At 38.9% G+C, this 14,823-nt stretch overlaps 2 protein-coding genes across 7 annotated transcripts; one reads left to right on the plus strand and one right to left on the minus strand.

Moving 5' to 3' along the window:
• Nucleotides 1–247: 247 nt before the first annotated feature.
• lrwd1 (leucine-rich repeats and WD repeat domain containing 1) lies at nucleotides 248–9,557 on the minus strand. Of its 3 annotated transcripts, XM_037118826.1 has the most exons (17): nucleotides 9,444–9,557; nucleotides 7,556–7,642; nucleotides 7,108–7,342; nucleotides 6,490–6,609; nucleotides 6,239–6,385; nucleotides 6,064–6,156; nucleotides 5,660–5,962; nucleotides 5,585–5,623; nucleotides 4,642–4,756; nucleotides 4,434–4,540; nucleotides 3,792–3,999; nucleotides 3,312–3,384; nucleotides 2,951–3,094; nucleotides 2,712–2,818; nucleotides 2,326–2,487; nucleotides 1,964–2,073; nucleotides 248–1,466 (listed from the first exon to the last, which is right to left on the minus strand). In XM_037118826.1, exons 2-17 carry the CDS (start codon nucleotides 7,633–7,635, stop codon nucleotides 1,314–1,316), a joined length of 2,196 nt encoding a protein of 731 aa, XP_036974721.1. In that variant the 5' UTR covers nucleotides 7,636–7,642; nucleotides 9,444–9,557; the 3' UTR covers nucleotides 248–1,313. The 3 variants fall into 3 exon arrangements, with proteins under 3 accessions (XP_036974721.1, XP_036974719.1, XP_036974718.1); XM_037118824.1 differs by having other exon boundaries at nucleotides 2,712–2,815; nucleotides 5,585–5,962; XM_037118823.1 differs by having other exon boundaries at nucleotides 5,585–5,962; nucleotides 9,444–9,556.
• Nucleotides 9,558–9,817: 260 nt separating this feature from the next.
• alkbh4 (alkB homolog 4, lysine demthylase) lies at nucleotides 9,818–14,029 on the plus strand. 4 transcript variants are annotated; one of them, XM_037118828.1, is made up of 4 exons: nucleotides 9,818–9,941; nucleotides 10,306–10,462; nucleotides 10,967–11,155; nucleotides 12,245–14,029. In XM_037118828.1, exons 1-4 carry the CDS (start codon nucleotides 9,907–9,909, stop codon nucleotides 12,764–12,766), a joined length of 903 nt encoding a protein of 300 aa, XP_036974723.1. In that variant the 5' UTR covers nucleotides 9,818–9,906; the 3' UTR covers nucleotides 12,767–14,029. The 4 variants fall into 4 exon arrangements, with proteins under 4 accessions (XP_036974723.1, XP_036974724.1, XP_036974726.1 ...); XM_037118829.1 differs by lacking the exon at nucleotides 9,818–9,941 and having other exon boundaries at nucleotides 10,035–10,462; XM_037118831.1 differs by lacking the exons at nucleotides 9,818–9,941; nucleotides 10,306–10,462 and adding an exon at nucleotides 10,632–10,764.
• The last annotated feature ends 794 nt before the right edge of the window (nucleotides 14,030–14,823 follow it).

Genomic DNA, 14,823 nt, shown 5'->3' on the forward strand with positions numbered 1-14,823 from the left:
TGCTGTATGCCTCCATGCACCATTTACATTGCTGTTCCTGAGCTATGGAGCATTGAATAACGACCAGAAAATGTTTTGCAGTGAAGTTGGCCTTCTGGATACAAAATGTCATAACTTCATAATTTTGTCCTATTGGACATTTGAACAATGGGATATACAACATAATGCCTCCATAATAAGCAAATGATACTTGTTTTTGTCAGTTCTTTCACGACTGTCTACACAAAAGAATAAATAAACCAGGAAATGCTGTCATTTGTTTTATTTGAATCAAGACAGTTGTGCAACCTCATGACATAAGAAATCATGTTGGACTGCAACAGAAACACAGATCCAGTACAAATACTATAAAATTAGATAGTAGGGAGGAACCGACACACTACTGCCAGTAGTTTCTCAGCCTCAGTTTCTAGGCTGCATTCTTACTTTTGCCTCCTCAGTCATCACAGCATTATTGAGAAGCGTTACCAGAACAATAATGAGCAAGGTCCAAAAACTGTTATAACATAAAACAAGGCTCTTTCATGTACAATTGGTCACGTGAAATTTGAACATTTAAAATGAAAAATACAGCACCAAAACAGTCCTATTCATAGGGCCATTGAGTCAGACTGACTGAAAATGTAAAACTGATGAATTACAAACAGGTATTTTTGACTGCTTGAGGGCAAAGAAAAAAACTGACATGAAATTCTGCTAAAGACAAAAATAAAACTGGACAACAGACTATAAAAGATCTAAAGCTAGCTCAACTACCTGAGTCAAAATACAGCATTACTGTAATTATGTTGCCTTAAACAGATGCAAGGATGTGTTCTGAATGTTTAAACATTTCTTTTTTTTAGTCATTAACATGGCTTATGTTTGGACTGAACATGATTGTGCGCTTTATCTTATCAGATACATGACTAAAAGCAAAAAAAAAAAAGTCACATAGTGACAACTTCTTCCGCCGGCTATGCTGCTATTCCCAACAGCACTAACTTTAAGTTTACCCGTCTATCTATATAAAAAGGTGTCATCTTAATGCCACACATTTTCATATAAAAGTAAAGAATAAAGTGAATATATTCTTTGAATATGTCAGATCTTACTGCAGCATCAGCATGACACTTTCCTCAACTTGTGAAGGAAAAGAGTTTTTAAAAAATTTCAGACTGGATGAAACTTCACTGTTGATCTCTTACTTCACAAATACCAAGATCTGGTAAATCCTCATCAATTCCCCCCGGGGAAAAAAAAAACTAATGAATCAGAAAACTGGTATAAAATCACTGACTGACACTGACTTGCAGTCGCACAGCTCACGTTTCTCAGGACGACTCCTCTCTCTTCCACACTATCACCATATTCTTGTCACTAAGGGCCACCAGGTACTGGAGCTCAGGGTCCATTGCTACGCTGTTGATGGACGGGCCGTCCAACTGGCCATGGTCCTTCCTCACAGGAGTCGGCCACTCCAACACCTACCAAAACATAGAACACGTCAACGGCTGAGTGACAGTGTGCTGCAGTTTTTCCATCCTCATTCTCTCTGCTTAATTAATCATTAAAAGTTAGAATTTCAGAAAAAGCAGAAGAGCTCTATATATTAAATATATTATCTATTTAATGTAGCAACGTCACTGGACTGGACTGAACAAACAAAAGCTGGCAGACGATTGTAAACAGTTAAGTCTTTAGATTATCTAAACCACTTTATTAAAAGGCTAGAAGTTGGAACACCCATATGGCCAGTTTTCTTATTGCATTGGAGGAAAGTACAATTACAACAATGGTAAGTACAGTATTTGAAGCAGAAAGTCGATCTGTAAACTGACAGATGTTTGTTCTTCCACTGTGATGTTTTTTAGTAATATCACTGTGTTCTCAGATCACAGCAATTCATTTGGTGAAAAGAGTGCAAACATATATTATGAAAGCAGGGTTGTGAGGTAGCAGGACATTTGGGAGAGATTGTTACCTCAGTGGGCTGAACGGGTTTCCCACTCTGGAGGCTGTTTTTCTGCAGTTTGGTGACATGATATGTCCACAGTCTGCCTTTATCATCACCACACACGATGTAGGCTTGGCCTGAAAAGAGGAATTTCAGACAGAGTTTTTCTCGGTTATTCAAACACGAAGCTCAGGAAATACAGTCTACTGGAGTCCAGCCTCAAACTGAAACACTGGTTTGACGCTTGACTGAGGTCAAACATTAAAACAAAACCGATGCAACTAAAAGAGCACTTTGAGAAAACTGTAAAACAGTCCAAATTAACAGAAAATGCAGCACAATGACATTGCACTCTCCAAGTTTTCCAGTTATTTTCGACTTGTTCTTACCAGGACAGGTGTTGAGAGCCAGGTAAGGAATTTCAGTGTTAGTCCACTGCAGCTCAGCCAGAACCACAGCACACACTGCCCTACTCTTCTTGTCAGGCCTCTGAGCTTTGGTCTGGCTCCAGCTCCACAAATAAATGCAACCATGCATGTAGTTTTTGGAGGCTGAGGGAGATAAAGAACCATAGGTGAAAAAACAGGTGGAAAAAAGAAGAATTTATGACCATATCTGTTCAAAAATTCATGGCAATCCATTCAATAATTCTTGGATATTGGAGCAAAGTTGTGGTCCTGAATGAAGGGGTAACCCTAACCCTAACCCTAACCCTTTTGTAAGCATATAGACTACTGTGGTTCTGTGTGTTATATACTTTTAAGGCTTCACTTACCCACGATGTCATCTGTTAGAAAACTCAGGCCATCGATGGTATGGTAGTCATGGTCTTTGTCTTCCTTCTTATATATAGGGAAAGATATCTCCATGTCCTTCGACCTACTGACATATAAAAACATTGTTAATGGATAAACTCTTTTGAAAAAGGTCTGGATCAGACAAAAGGCTCTTCAAAGCAGACTGACCCTCATGCAAAAACACAATTATATACACACACAATGTGAATGACTTTACCTCTTTGTGGTGGTGTTAGTGCCGAGTTGTGTGTTGTAGCAGTGCAGGCCATCTTCACAGGCCGTCAGCAGGTGTGAGCTAGGGGAATTCGGGGGGAGGCAGATGTGCAGAGGGGTGGCACTGATCTCCAACATCAGCAGCTGACTGGAGGCACAAACATTGCAGGAATACTGTCATCGTCACAGCATGAACTTCTACACTAACCTGCTGCACCTGTCACATCATCATGAGTGAGGAAAAATGTACGGCTCAATGTTCTCTATCTTTTTTAGGCCTTTGTTAGTGCTAAAGTGGAGTTCAGGCTCAGAAAATGTATTTTAAAGTATGATTTGTAGTGGGGTATAAAAGCAGAAATACTCACACAACTTTGTAGTTGTACTGAACGTCCACTCCACCGATGTCCCACATGACTATCTTGTTATCATATGATCCCGCTGCACGAGAAAACATGAACTGGTCAGACCACACTCTGAAGTTAACAGGATTTTTAAAATATTAATCTAAGTGAGATCAAATGAGCACAGTACTTTCTGTATCTGAAAGTACAAGCTCGGATACCATGTCATTGATTAGATTGATTACTTCCTTTTCGTTTACCGTCACGTCATGACAACCAAATCATTTCCTATCATCATATTTAAATTATTTTGTTTTGAATGTGTGACCATGTAGATGAAAAGTATGTTGACCACCAAAAAATCTAAATCCAACATTTCAAGACTTCATATGAATCCTGATTACTGATAGAAATTGTCACATAACTATAAAAGACTCAAGTTGCAATTAGCAAAATTAAACTGTCTGCCGTCAAAGGATCAGAGCTCAAAATGTTGGGACTCACTGAAGAGGAAGTTCCCCTGGTGGTGGTTGAAGCGGAGGACAGAGAGCGACTTGCGGCTCGCTCTGAACTCCCCGTAGGCCACATTGTTTCTGGGGTGGATCAATTTGACCAGTCCTCTTTTCCCACCAGCAGCCAGAATACTGCAGTGCTGAGCTGAAGCTTTACCTCTGGACATCAACACTGTGGACCAGGCCAACGAGAAGAACTCCTGTTGTAAAGAATAACAAACAGGCAGCATTAAATACCTTAACCTTAAAAAATAACTTATATCATGATAGGAAATATTCCGTTTAATCTGCAAATTCTGCACATTAGGCTACACCAACACAAATTAATCATGCCTGCCACACAATATTCTGTTAATTACAAATATGAATCTCAAAATCAATATCATGTGCGCTAATGTCCACTTGACCAGAGATTAAAAAAAAAAAATCAAGTAGACATTTCCTTGTATTTTGAGTTTTATAATGATGCAATTGTGTGATTCTTTAGTCCTGTCTGGTATAAGGTGTTTTCATAGTGAGAACATTGAGAGAAAAAGGACATAAAATACAATTTTTAAAGTACAATTTTTCTGTTCACGCAAATCCAGAAGCCTACCCTTCAGCAGACTTAGAGAAGAGAATAAATGAAGCAAACCTCTCCAGGAACTTTGTACTTCTTCATCACCATCCCTGTTTCACAGTCGATCACACACAGAGAGTCTCCACCACAGGTAGCAACCAAGCGGCTTCCTCCACCTGCACCTGTTCACACAGGAGAAAAGACTCGATAAGCAAATGTAAAGCCTTTCAATTTGATCATTTAAAAGCCTTGGGGGGTGTTCTTTCTAAATCTTGTGTAGTACCAGTGGAATCTGGCAGCGGCTGGAAGGCGCAGGCCCACAGCTGGGTGGAGAAGTCCTCCGGGCTGTCCTGTTTACTGTGGCACTGGAGGACATGGAGAGGCTTCAGATGCACGGGCTGCAGGAGGAAGGACACATGGACAAAGAAGAAAAGAAATAGGGAGATGTCAGAGTGGTGGAGAAGCATGGATTTTAATGACTGGTCTCATGACATCAAACATAGCCACAAACACTGCTAGCATGCTAAGCATTAGTAACTAGAATCTTTCCATGTTTGCCATCTTAGCATGATAAAATGTCCTAGTGAGACGTAAACACTAACACACCCGAGGTTTAGACAATGGCATTAGTTTTACGTGTATTTTGTATTGAACCCGTTTCGGACACATTTCAATTTTACCCTGATAATAGAGAATGTAAGGGATCAAAAAAGTTAGTCAGAATTCATCCTAATGAGGATGTGAATGTGTATCAAATTTGACTCAAAAAATGTCACAAACGTCAAACTAATGGTGACACTAGAGGAAAGCCAGCAGATCATCAAAGTCATGTGATTTATAGGGGATATGACTGAATTTCTGGAGTTCAGTAGTTGTTGACATTAAGTCCGGACGGAAATGGTGCACTGACCAACTGATATTGAAATCCCAGGTTGACTTAACAGACATGTTTTTTCCAAAGTGCCAATTTTGGATACTTCAATAAAAATACTGGGATTTATCCTCATGACAATCTGGCCAATAATTGTTAGTTATCTTGGTTTGCTCTGAGCCAAAGCGAACAGATCGTGGACCAGATTTAACACCGAACAGACGATATGTTACCAGTTCCAGATCCCTCACAGCCTTTCCGCAAACAATTATTTAGATCTTGGAGCTCCGCAAACAGAGGAAAGAAGGGGTGTTATAATCTTCATTTGCATCACAAAAAGCTGTTTTTACATTACCTGTGTCCTGCCACAGCTCTTTAGTGTGGCCAGCATGTCAACATCTCTCTGCAGCTCCTTCCTGCCAACACTTTCTCTCTGTTTAATCTGAGCTCCATCTTCCTGAACGTGTCTCACTTTAGAGCCTCTCTTGGGTGTCTCTGCCCTCGTCTGTCCTCTGGTGGGGGTGGAGGGTGGCTGAACTGTTTTGCGGGGACTCATCCTCATGGGTTCAGTCTGGGTTAGCGCCTGAGGTCTGAGGCGGAGACTGGTTTTGCGGGGACTGTCTTGAACGGGGGAGGCCGGTAGATCTGGGCGTAATTTCTTGCGAGGTGTCAGGCTAATGTTCAAGTCGACTGCTGATGCAGTTTGTTTCCTCTTTGTAGGCGTCGAAACATCCTGAAAAAAAGGCAAAACCAAAGTATGAGCATTAAACCAACTCCAGGACAAATCATGTATACAACATCCTGAATTTCTTTTGCTATCCTTAAGATTCTTACACAGTTCTCCTTAGTTTCATTAGCCTCCTTGCTGTCCGGTTCTTCCTGTGGTTCTGTCAGAGAGCGCAAATACTCCTTAGCCAAAATCTCCACCTGAGAACCGAAAGAGATGGTTACTAAAAATGACAAAAAGCAACACACAAAAAACAGAGTGTCTCAAACATCATGAACTTACCCTCCATCTAGTGAAGTCACTGACTGAATTGGGCCCAAATTTAACCTGAATACGAGCAGTGTCGACAAAGCTTGTCTCCAAGGCGGACATTTTCTCTGTGGTGATGGGATCAGGGAGAGAGAAGCTCTTCTCCCAAACTGCACTTATCTTAATTTAAAAAGACAATGTTAACAGAAACATATTAGTTTAAACTGGATTACTGACACTCGTCATATCATGACATAAGGTGAAATAGGTGATCGGTTTCCTACTCTGGTCATCAGGTTCTCAGTGTAGACGAAGCGTACGTGGTTGGCAGTCGTACTGATGTCTTTACCGTTGTATATCCTCAGTTTGGGCAACAACGCCATCAGCTTATAATTGTCACTCACCTGATGAGGAAAAGATACAATTCAATAAAGTCTAGGACCCATGAGGCTTCATTTTTATTTGAAAACACTCCTGAAAAATACACGCTAAAAAGGTTAGGCCATATTACATCTACATCAAATTTCCTGGCATACTACACTTTATGGGAATATTCAAAGCTTCCAACTTTTTGGCTTCTATCAGTCTTTCAAATTTAGGTAAATTACATATTGAAATACGTTCATATCAAAATGGTTATTTCATTATTTCACATTAAATCAGATGTGATTGTGCTGTAAACAACTAAATTATGTTTTGAGATAGCATTCTACAGAGGGATGTCAAATCAAAGCAAAACTTTTTTTTTTAAAGTGTGAGTAGATTTATGAAAGTCATGCAGTTACAGGTGCATAATAATATTTAAATATGGCTTTGTCGACTTTCTACAAATTATTGCTTTCTGCTTTCTATGACTGCACTCACTTAAAACTAGGAACTATAAACTCATGATATGCACTCACAGTGATATAAACGTTGTCCTCCAGCTTGAGTTCTTCCAGACTGCTCAGAGACTCCAGAGTGGTAACATCTTCTATCTGATTGTCGCTGAGGTCCAGGTAGCGAAGCGCAGGCAGCCCTAGTTTCTTTGGCAACTCCTGTAGTCTGTTTCCAGACAGATCCCATCGCTCCAGGGACTGGAGACGGGACAGCAGCTTGACTGGCAGGTCCTGGTGCTTCAGGCCCAGTTTGGATAGACTGAAGAGCAGAGAGATGTAAATCATTGTTAAAACATAACAAACTAAATGTGTGGCTATTTAATGGACGCCAACAACAATGTATCAATATTTCTATGTATTAGGGATTTTCTTCACTCTTTAAAGGCTTATTATTGTTCATAAATCACTGGATTTTGATTCACAGAAACAACATTGGTACATGGAATAAATAAAGTAACTAAACCATTCTTACGTCAGTGTCTTGATTTGCTCCAGTTTGTTGGTTTTTGGAGATCCTTTCTCCAGTAAAAGCTTCTCTGTTATTTTTTCCATTGTTTATCTGTAGAAAGGAATAAAATGCAACTTATTACATTCTGTATCCTATGGATGGAGATACAAAGGAGGTCACAGTTTCAGTACTGTCTCTGTTGAGAGATTCAAGTCTGTTATACCTCTAATCACACCCAGCAAATAATCTGGGTGCTTCCAGAGGTGTGCTCTGATGCCCCTTTTGTGTAATGGCCACGCCCTAAATACTCAACTACATCTCTGCAGCCATGTGCGAACTGGAACTCAACAAAAAGGGGAATTGTCTTAAGTGTTTCTTTAATCCTAGTAGTAACAAAGGGCACCGTAGGAGGCAAGTGGCTCTCTGGAGCTAAGTTTTGATGAGTAGGTCCTGTTTTATTTGCTACATCTCATGATCTGCCAGTACACACCTGCGAAACCTGTCTAAGAACATAAGCAAATGAGTGGGGCGATCCAAATTCTTATCAACAGTTACAAACTGTTTTTGGTGGTACAAAAAGGAAACAGGGAGGAAGATTGCTAGCTTGCAAACATGGGTGTAAATAATGCAAATTTTTGCTGCAACCGTTGTATAAAGATAGAAATGTTTATACCCTGATTGTTAAACCTCAGAAACAATAACGCTGGTGGTTCCCTACTTTTTTTATTTTCAAAATCTGCTAATTCTAATTCATTGATACTATACTATTCAATTGATGACATGGTGATCCTGGAATAGGTTGTTTCAGTGGTTTCGGTGAAATTTGCATTTGTGGCCTTTGACTGCTCTGCTCGTTTGCTAACTCGCTGCAGAATACTCCATCACTGCATGTGGTATTCAGGTACTCTATTCAGGCTCATAGGCTGTGGCTCTGGTGGAAAATGCTTATTTTGGGAGGTAGTTTTTAGGGTTTTGGGACACTATAGAAATACTTCAGATCATTCTCACAACACATTGTAATCCTATCTTTGTATTTACAATCTAAATAACCACATAATTTCTACTTTTTTTACTCCACTTCTTTTTCAAAGCTCATAGGCATCTGCTGAGGTGTCCCATGGGTTACAAACACTTGGGAATTACAGTATTTGCACAAGTAAACCAAAGTTTTTCTTGGTTTTAAAAGTCATTTCGTCTTTGCAAAATCTCCTAGATCTGAAAACATATTATGGTTACCTTTCTTGTTGTTTTGTGCTTGTTCTGGATGTCTTTTAACTGTACAAACTAAAAAGCAAATAACTTCTAGAGAAAGACAATAAAGAATTAATCTCTATCAGACTCAACAGGATGTGTGTGTTCCTTTGTACTCGTTTTTGAGGTACATTACATGAGATCATCATTTCATTGATTACCTGGAAAATAATTCGATTCATCCTTACTTTTTTAAGTTACTGCATCTATTTATGATTACGAGGTTACCTGCAGTAAAAACACACGTTCACTGTGTGTAAATCAGAACGTTAGCGCAAAGAAGATAGTTATTTACCATTAGAGAATGGGCAGAGACACATAACAACACAAAAACTCACACGTTTTCGGCAGTTAAAGAAGGTTGTACACCGAGAACATCAGCTGTTTAAGTATACTGGAGTAACTTCTAATGTTTTTAAGTTAATTCGCGACACATCTATCGAAAACAATATGTTTCTTGCTCAACAGATGTTTAACTTCTTTGCAACAACAGAGGTTAGCTAGCTAACCACGTTGGAACCATTATAGCGTTATTTCTTTGCTACGAAGTTCCATAATAAACAATTAACACATTATTCGTTTTATACTGCACACTACAGACTTGTAACTTCTAAAATAAAGTATTACAATCAGGAATTTGTAAATAATTGTGGTTACTTACCGACACTTGAGCAACTTCAGTGAACTACCGTAGAAACCGAGCTTTCCCGGGGAAACTCTACGTGTATCCGGTGGGCGTGGTTTAAATTAACTAAAACCAAGGGGGTTTTTACCCCGAGTACTTCCTGCCAGGCAAAACGTAAATATAATGTCCTGTCAGTCTCTCTGGCGGGGAAATACACATGGTAGAATACCAAAAATGTTCTGATTTTCGGTATACATATATTCATTTTAAAGATTCATGCAATTACATTGACAAATTGTAGGTATTCAAAAGTTACTTTAAAGTCTCACTATGTGTTTTGGGGGAAAAGCGATTTTTTTTTGTTTTGTTTTGTTTGTTTTTTTTATGCCTAAACAAACTCTCGTTTTCATGACTGCATGAACTGGCCACACTGGCCTTAAAAGGAAAACACAATCTAATTTTAGTTTGATTATATTTGGCGGACCCTGCCAACTTTCTAATGCCAGTCTTCTCTTTGAGTAACATTAATTCATGGTGAAAAAAATGTTATGGTTTAAATATTGTAAATATTACAATTCTGAATTTTGATGCCCTCTTCTTTACAGTTTTCAGCTTGCAAGGAAAATCAAATTGTGACAATAATCATATCTAAGATCTCTACTAAAAATCTAGTCTATATTTTGTATGGCTTTTTGGGTGTATTTCTTTGTTGTTGCTTCATTTTGATGTAATTTATAGATAATTGCTGCTTGGCTTATTTAATTTAATTTCATAACACTTCTGTGAGGCTTAAACATTCAATCTAAATATCATTCATACGGTGTGTGATGGATACATAAGCGACAGGTGAATAGGACCAAACGTTTCAGTAGATGGCGCTGTGTATCTGTTTCAACAGCTTCGTCATCTACAACACACGAAGAAGGAGAAAATGCAGGATGATGGCTCCTGACAGCAGTGACGGTGTGACTTCGTGTGCTTGTAAAGGCATTCGGCGGTGTCTCGTATGTGAAAAGCTCAAGGGAAACGGACCCTTGGAGGCACACGAACCAAAGGTAAACATGTCTAACTAATATTTACATTTAATTGTCTTTAATCAGCCAGAAACGGACATAACTGCTGTTGCTAGCGCCGCTCACACACAGCTACGGATGCCCTCACAGGACACTCAAAGCTAACGCCAAAAAGTTTTAACTGAACTAAATTGTGTTACGGTTTCGACTTCTCGTCAGTTTTTTTTTGTTTTTGTTTTTTTTTTTTTTGGACAGTATTTCCGTTTTGCCCTTTATTCTTAAAGGAGGACATTGCAGCCTGTAGTTTATTTACCGTTGAGTGTACAGAGGCACCATAGTTCGTTGTATGTATCTTTTTTTGTATTTGTCTCTTGTGTACACTGAACTCTGCTTGACTGTTGCACTTCCTGGGCTGGAGGTGACTAATGTAATGCACCTTTTAGGAAGACGTGAATGTCTTACTGTCAAATGAAAACACCTGGAAAGCCGTGTCTATTGTCTATCTATAATTGACCCAACATGTCTGTGTTGTTTTTACATGTGAAGATTGTGCATTACTTCCTCTACGATCCTGAGAAGAGGCTTGCCATTGGTAAAGATGCCACAGCTGCATCTTTCCCCTTTCCTGGGGTCTTCCTGTGGGAGAACTTCATATCAGAGGAGGAGGAGGAAGAGCTGATACGCACGATGGACCAGGATGTGTGGACCGAGTCCCAGTCTGGTCGAAGGAAACAGGTTATGCGAATGTTGTTTTGTTTGCTTTAGTTGAGTTTGTATTTGGTTTTCCACGGTCATGCTTTCTAATTACAAAAGAACATTTCAAGAGAGTGTGGGCGTAGGTTGTTGGTTTGACACAGTGTTGAAACAGTCATCATACCTCCTCTGAGCTTTATACCAGTTAAACCTACAAAATAACAGGATTTTCAGCTTGAGCTCATGGTCATCTTCTTACTCCAGAAATTACAGTGCATTTTTGGCACATGTCTTTGTCCTGCTTTTACTGTAACTGACATGCCTTACATCGAAATTGCTGTTTTAAACTCATTTCTTGATTTAAGGTTGCCAATTTTTCAGAGACTACTGATCAGGCCTTAGTGCTAATTCTGGCATATTTCCAGTAATGCCCATAGTATGCATGCTCCCTGGGAAATAAAATAAAATGTATATTTAAAACAGTACAGTCAGAAAATATAGCATCTGTGATGTCACTCACTGGTCTCCGAAGAGGCTTTGGTTAAATGTAAATGTTTCATGGGACTTTCAGTCATATTTGCTGTAATAGACAAAAAAGTTTGCCAGAATGCCAGGCATGAATTCAAACTCTACATGTATTCATGCATGCATGCATGCATACCTGACAAGGTGTCTGAAGGTTCTCCTGCTGTGCAGTTTGACAGAGATCTGTAAGATAATTGTTTTAATGCAGTAACACTTTTTTGCATGTCTGACTGTAAATGTAATATATTAGTAGTTTTGTACAAACCATTTTATCATTATGTGCAGGTGATAATAATCCTAGGTTGTTTGATTCGCTCAGAGACTCTCCCTGCACACCCATGCATGTGTTTGCAGATATTATGGCTGACTAGATAAATATGGAGAGTTTCATAAATATGTAATTTGTCACAGGTGTCATTAATATTTGACACACCCACACAGCCCAAACAAAGTATATGACTAAATATTAGAATAAACAGTTTGTGGAAATTAAACAATCAACACCTCTCTGTAAATTTCCCAGTAATGTGATATTATTATCATCATTGTTATTATCATTATATTCTGATTAAGTAAACACATATCTTTCTTCATACTTTTCTGCAGGACTTTGGCCCAAAAGTAAACTTCAAGAAAAGGAAAGTGCGTTTTGGTGGCTTCAGTGGACTCCCTCCTTTGAGCCAAAAACTAGTGCACCGAATGCAACAAGAGCCAATTCTATCAGGCTTTCAGCCTGTGGAGCAGTGCAATCTGGATTACCATCCTCAGCGAGGCTCTGCCATCGATCCACACCTGGACGACTCCTGGCTGTGGGGGAAGCGCCTGGTCACCATCAACATGTTATCGGACACCACGCTCACTATGTCTCTTGAACAGGGTCTGCCAGAACTAGGACTAGCAGAGGAAGTCCACGTAGCTGTGCGTCTGCCTCGCAGGTCTTTAGTCGTGTTACACGGTGAGGCGCGTCATAGGTGGAAACATGCCATTCATAGGGAGGATGTTCAAGCGCGCAGAGTGTGCAGCACCTACAGAGAGCTGGCTGCAGAGTTCCTACCTGGAGGGCAGCAGATGGAGCTGGGAGCTCAGCTGTTGAACATTGCTCTGAGCTTCCAAGGAACTCCAATATAGACTAAACCAACAATGCAGAGGAAGGCTGGAGAGACCAAACACCTTTGACATGTCTTGAGGTTTCCATTTGTGACATGTTGTGTCTTATTTGAGACTTTTTTGACTAAAAAGACTTGGAAACTGAAATGGATTTCACACTTGGGTTATGTGGCTGTTTCACTCAGTTGGTCCCAGTTCTGTCTGTAAAAACCTTGTCCAAGGTATTTTAAAGGACTACAAGCCTTGTTGATTGCTCTTCAGGGCTCCTGAGACCAGAAGCACTAATTAGCTCTGCACCATGAATAGTTGAATGTACCAGAGAGGAAACATTTGATATAAAAAACTGAACACCTGAGTAAGTTGTTGTTCACCTACGATCCTTTAAATCAGATGTGTTACTCCTTCACACTTTAGTTTAATTTCTTCAGGTCTTTGGATCTCTGGAAGAGGGAAGACACATTCTTCCAAATTCCATCATTTGGTGTTTTGATGAAGGAGAGGAGGGTCTAACACTTCTCTGCAAAATCTCCAATAGGTGTTCAGTTAGGTTGAAAGAAGATGACTGTTATGGGCATAATGTGTGATTCATACCTTTTTTATTCTCATCATTCAGTGAGCCTTAAAGCAGTTATGTCATCAGAATTATTTGAAAGATTGGATGATTTCTTGATACTTGTGCTCACTGTGACTTGTGCTTAGCTGTCTCCCATTATGTCATTTCTGCTTTAATGACACGTTTTAATTAATTCGAGCAAGACTCTCTGCAGCCTTTATCAATAGCTAATGTGATGACAATTCTAGTTGACTTGATGAATTAAAAATCAAACACAACTCTCTATAAAGTACAGTTGTATGACTGTATCACATGATGTGTCTTTTCATAGTTTCAAACCTACTGTCCTTCAAACATACAGTTGTTGTTGTGAATAACATGAATGTGCAGTTGATACCACAGAATTTTCAAAAATATTATTGATTACATTGCAATGATGCCATGATGTATATTGGTTACGGTTCATGTAAAGGTACTATAATGCATAAAAGGAAATTTGCAACAAACACTGTCATTGCCATTGAAGCGAATCAGACATTTGTCACCTGAAACAGTCCTGTATAGCAGTTGAGTATATTATACTATTTTTATTTAATCATGGATGGTTGGTCTAGAGATGTAATTGTCCAATTTCCCCATACCTTTTTTTCATCTTTTTTTTTTATAGATATAGGGAAAGAAACTTGGCAGTGTCTTTTAATAAAAAAGAAAAACATTGTCTCCCATGCAAACTTTGCCTCAACTTGTTTTTTGTTTTTTTTTTTGGTTTATACATTTTCTACTACTTAATATTTCCACTTCACTACATTTTGGAGGAAAATATTGTAATTCTTACTCACTGTGTTTCTTTGATAACTTAAGTTACTTTTGAGACAGCATGGTGTATCAGAACTAGTAGTATTAAAGTAGCACATTTTTAAAGTAATTTATTGTATCCACAATTGGATATAAAAAAAACCCACTGATTTTAACAATGATAATAAGATAATGATACAGATTACTGGACCTGATAATGTGTTGATACCTAAGTACATTTTTTGCCAGATGAATTTGGCTACTTGTGATACTTATGTGCACTAAACTAACCAAACAAACTATCTTTGTTTTCATGACTGAATAGCCTGAACAAACAAACTGACCTTAAAGGACAGCACAATTTCACACTGTTTATATTTGGCAGACCCTACCACCTTCCTAGCTTCAAACAGTGTTCTGGGGACCTTATTTTCCTCTGAGAACAGCTTTGTGTTTTTTCCTCAGCGATACTGAAATTCTCACCACTTAGTGCCCCTTTTGGTACATTTAATATCAGAAACTTTAGAGGTGCACTTTGTAGTTTCTGGTAATACATTATGTTTGGAAGAGAGATATCTTATTTGTCTTATGCCTAAACAAACTAACTAACTAACTAAATAAATAAATAAAACTCTCATCACATCTAAATAATAAACAAACTGACCATAAAGGACAACTCAATTTAATAACATTTCACTGTATTTATATTTGGCGGACCCTGCCACCTTTT

The sequence above is a fragment of the Acanthopagrus latus genome, chromosome 13 (genome assembly GCF_904848185.1).
Source record: "Acanthopagrus latus isolate v.2019 chromosome 13, fAcaLat1.1, whole genome shotgun sequence".
Classification (NCBI taxonomy): Eukaryota; Metazoa; Chordata; class Actinopteri; order Spariformes; family Sparidae; genus Acanthopagrus; species Acanthopagrus latus.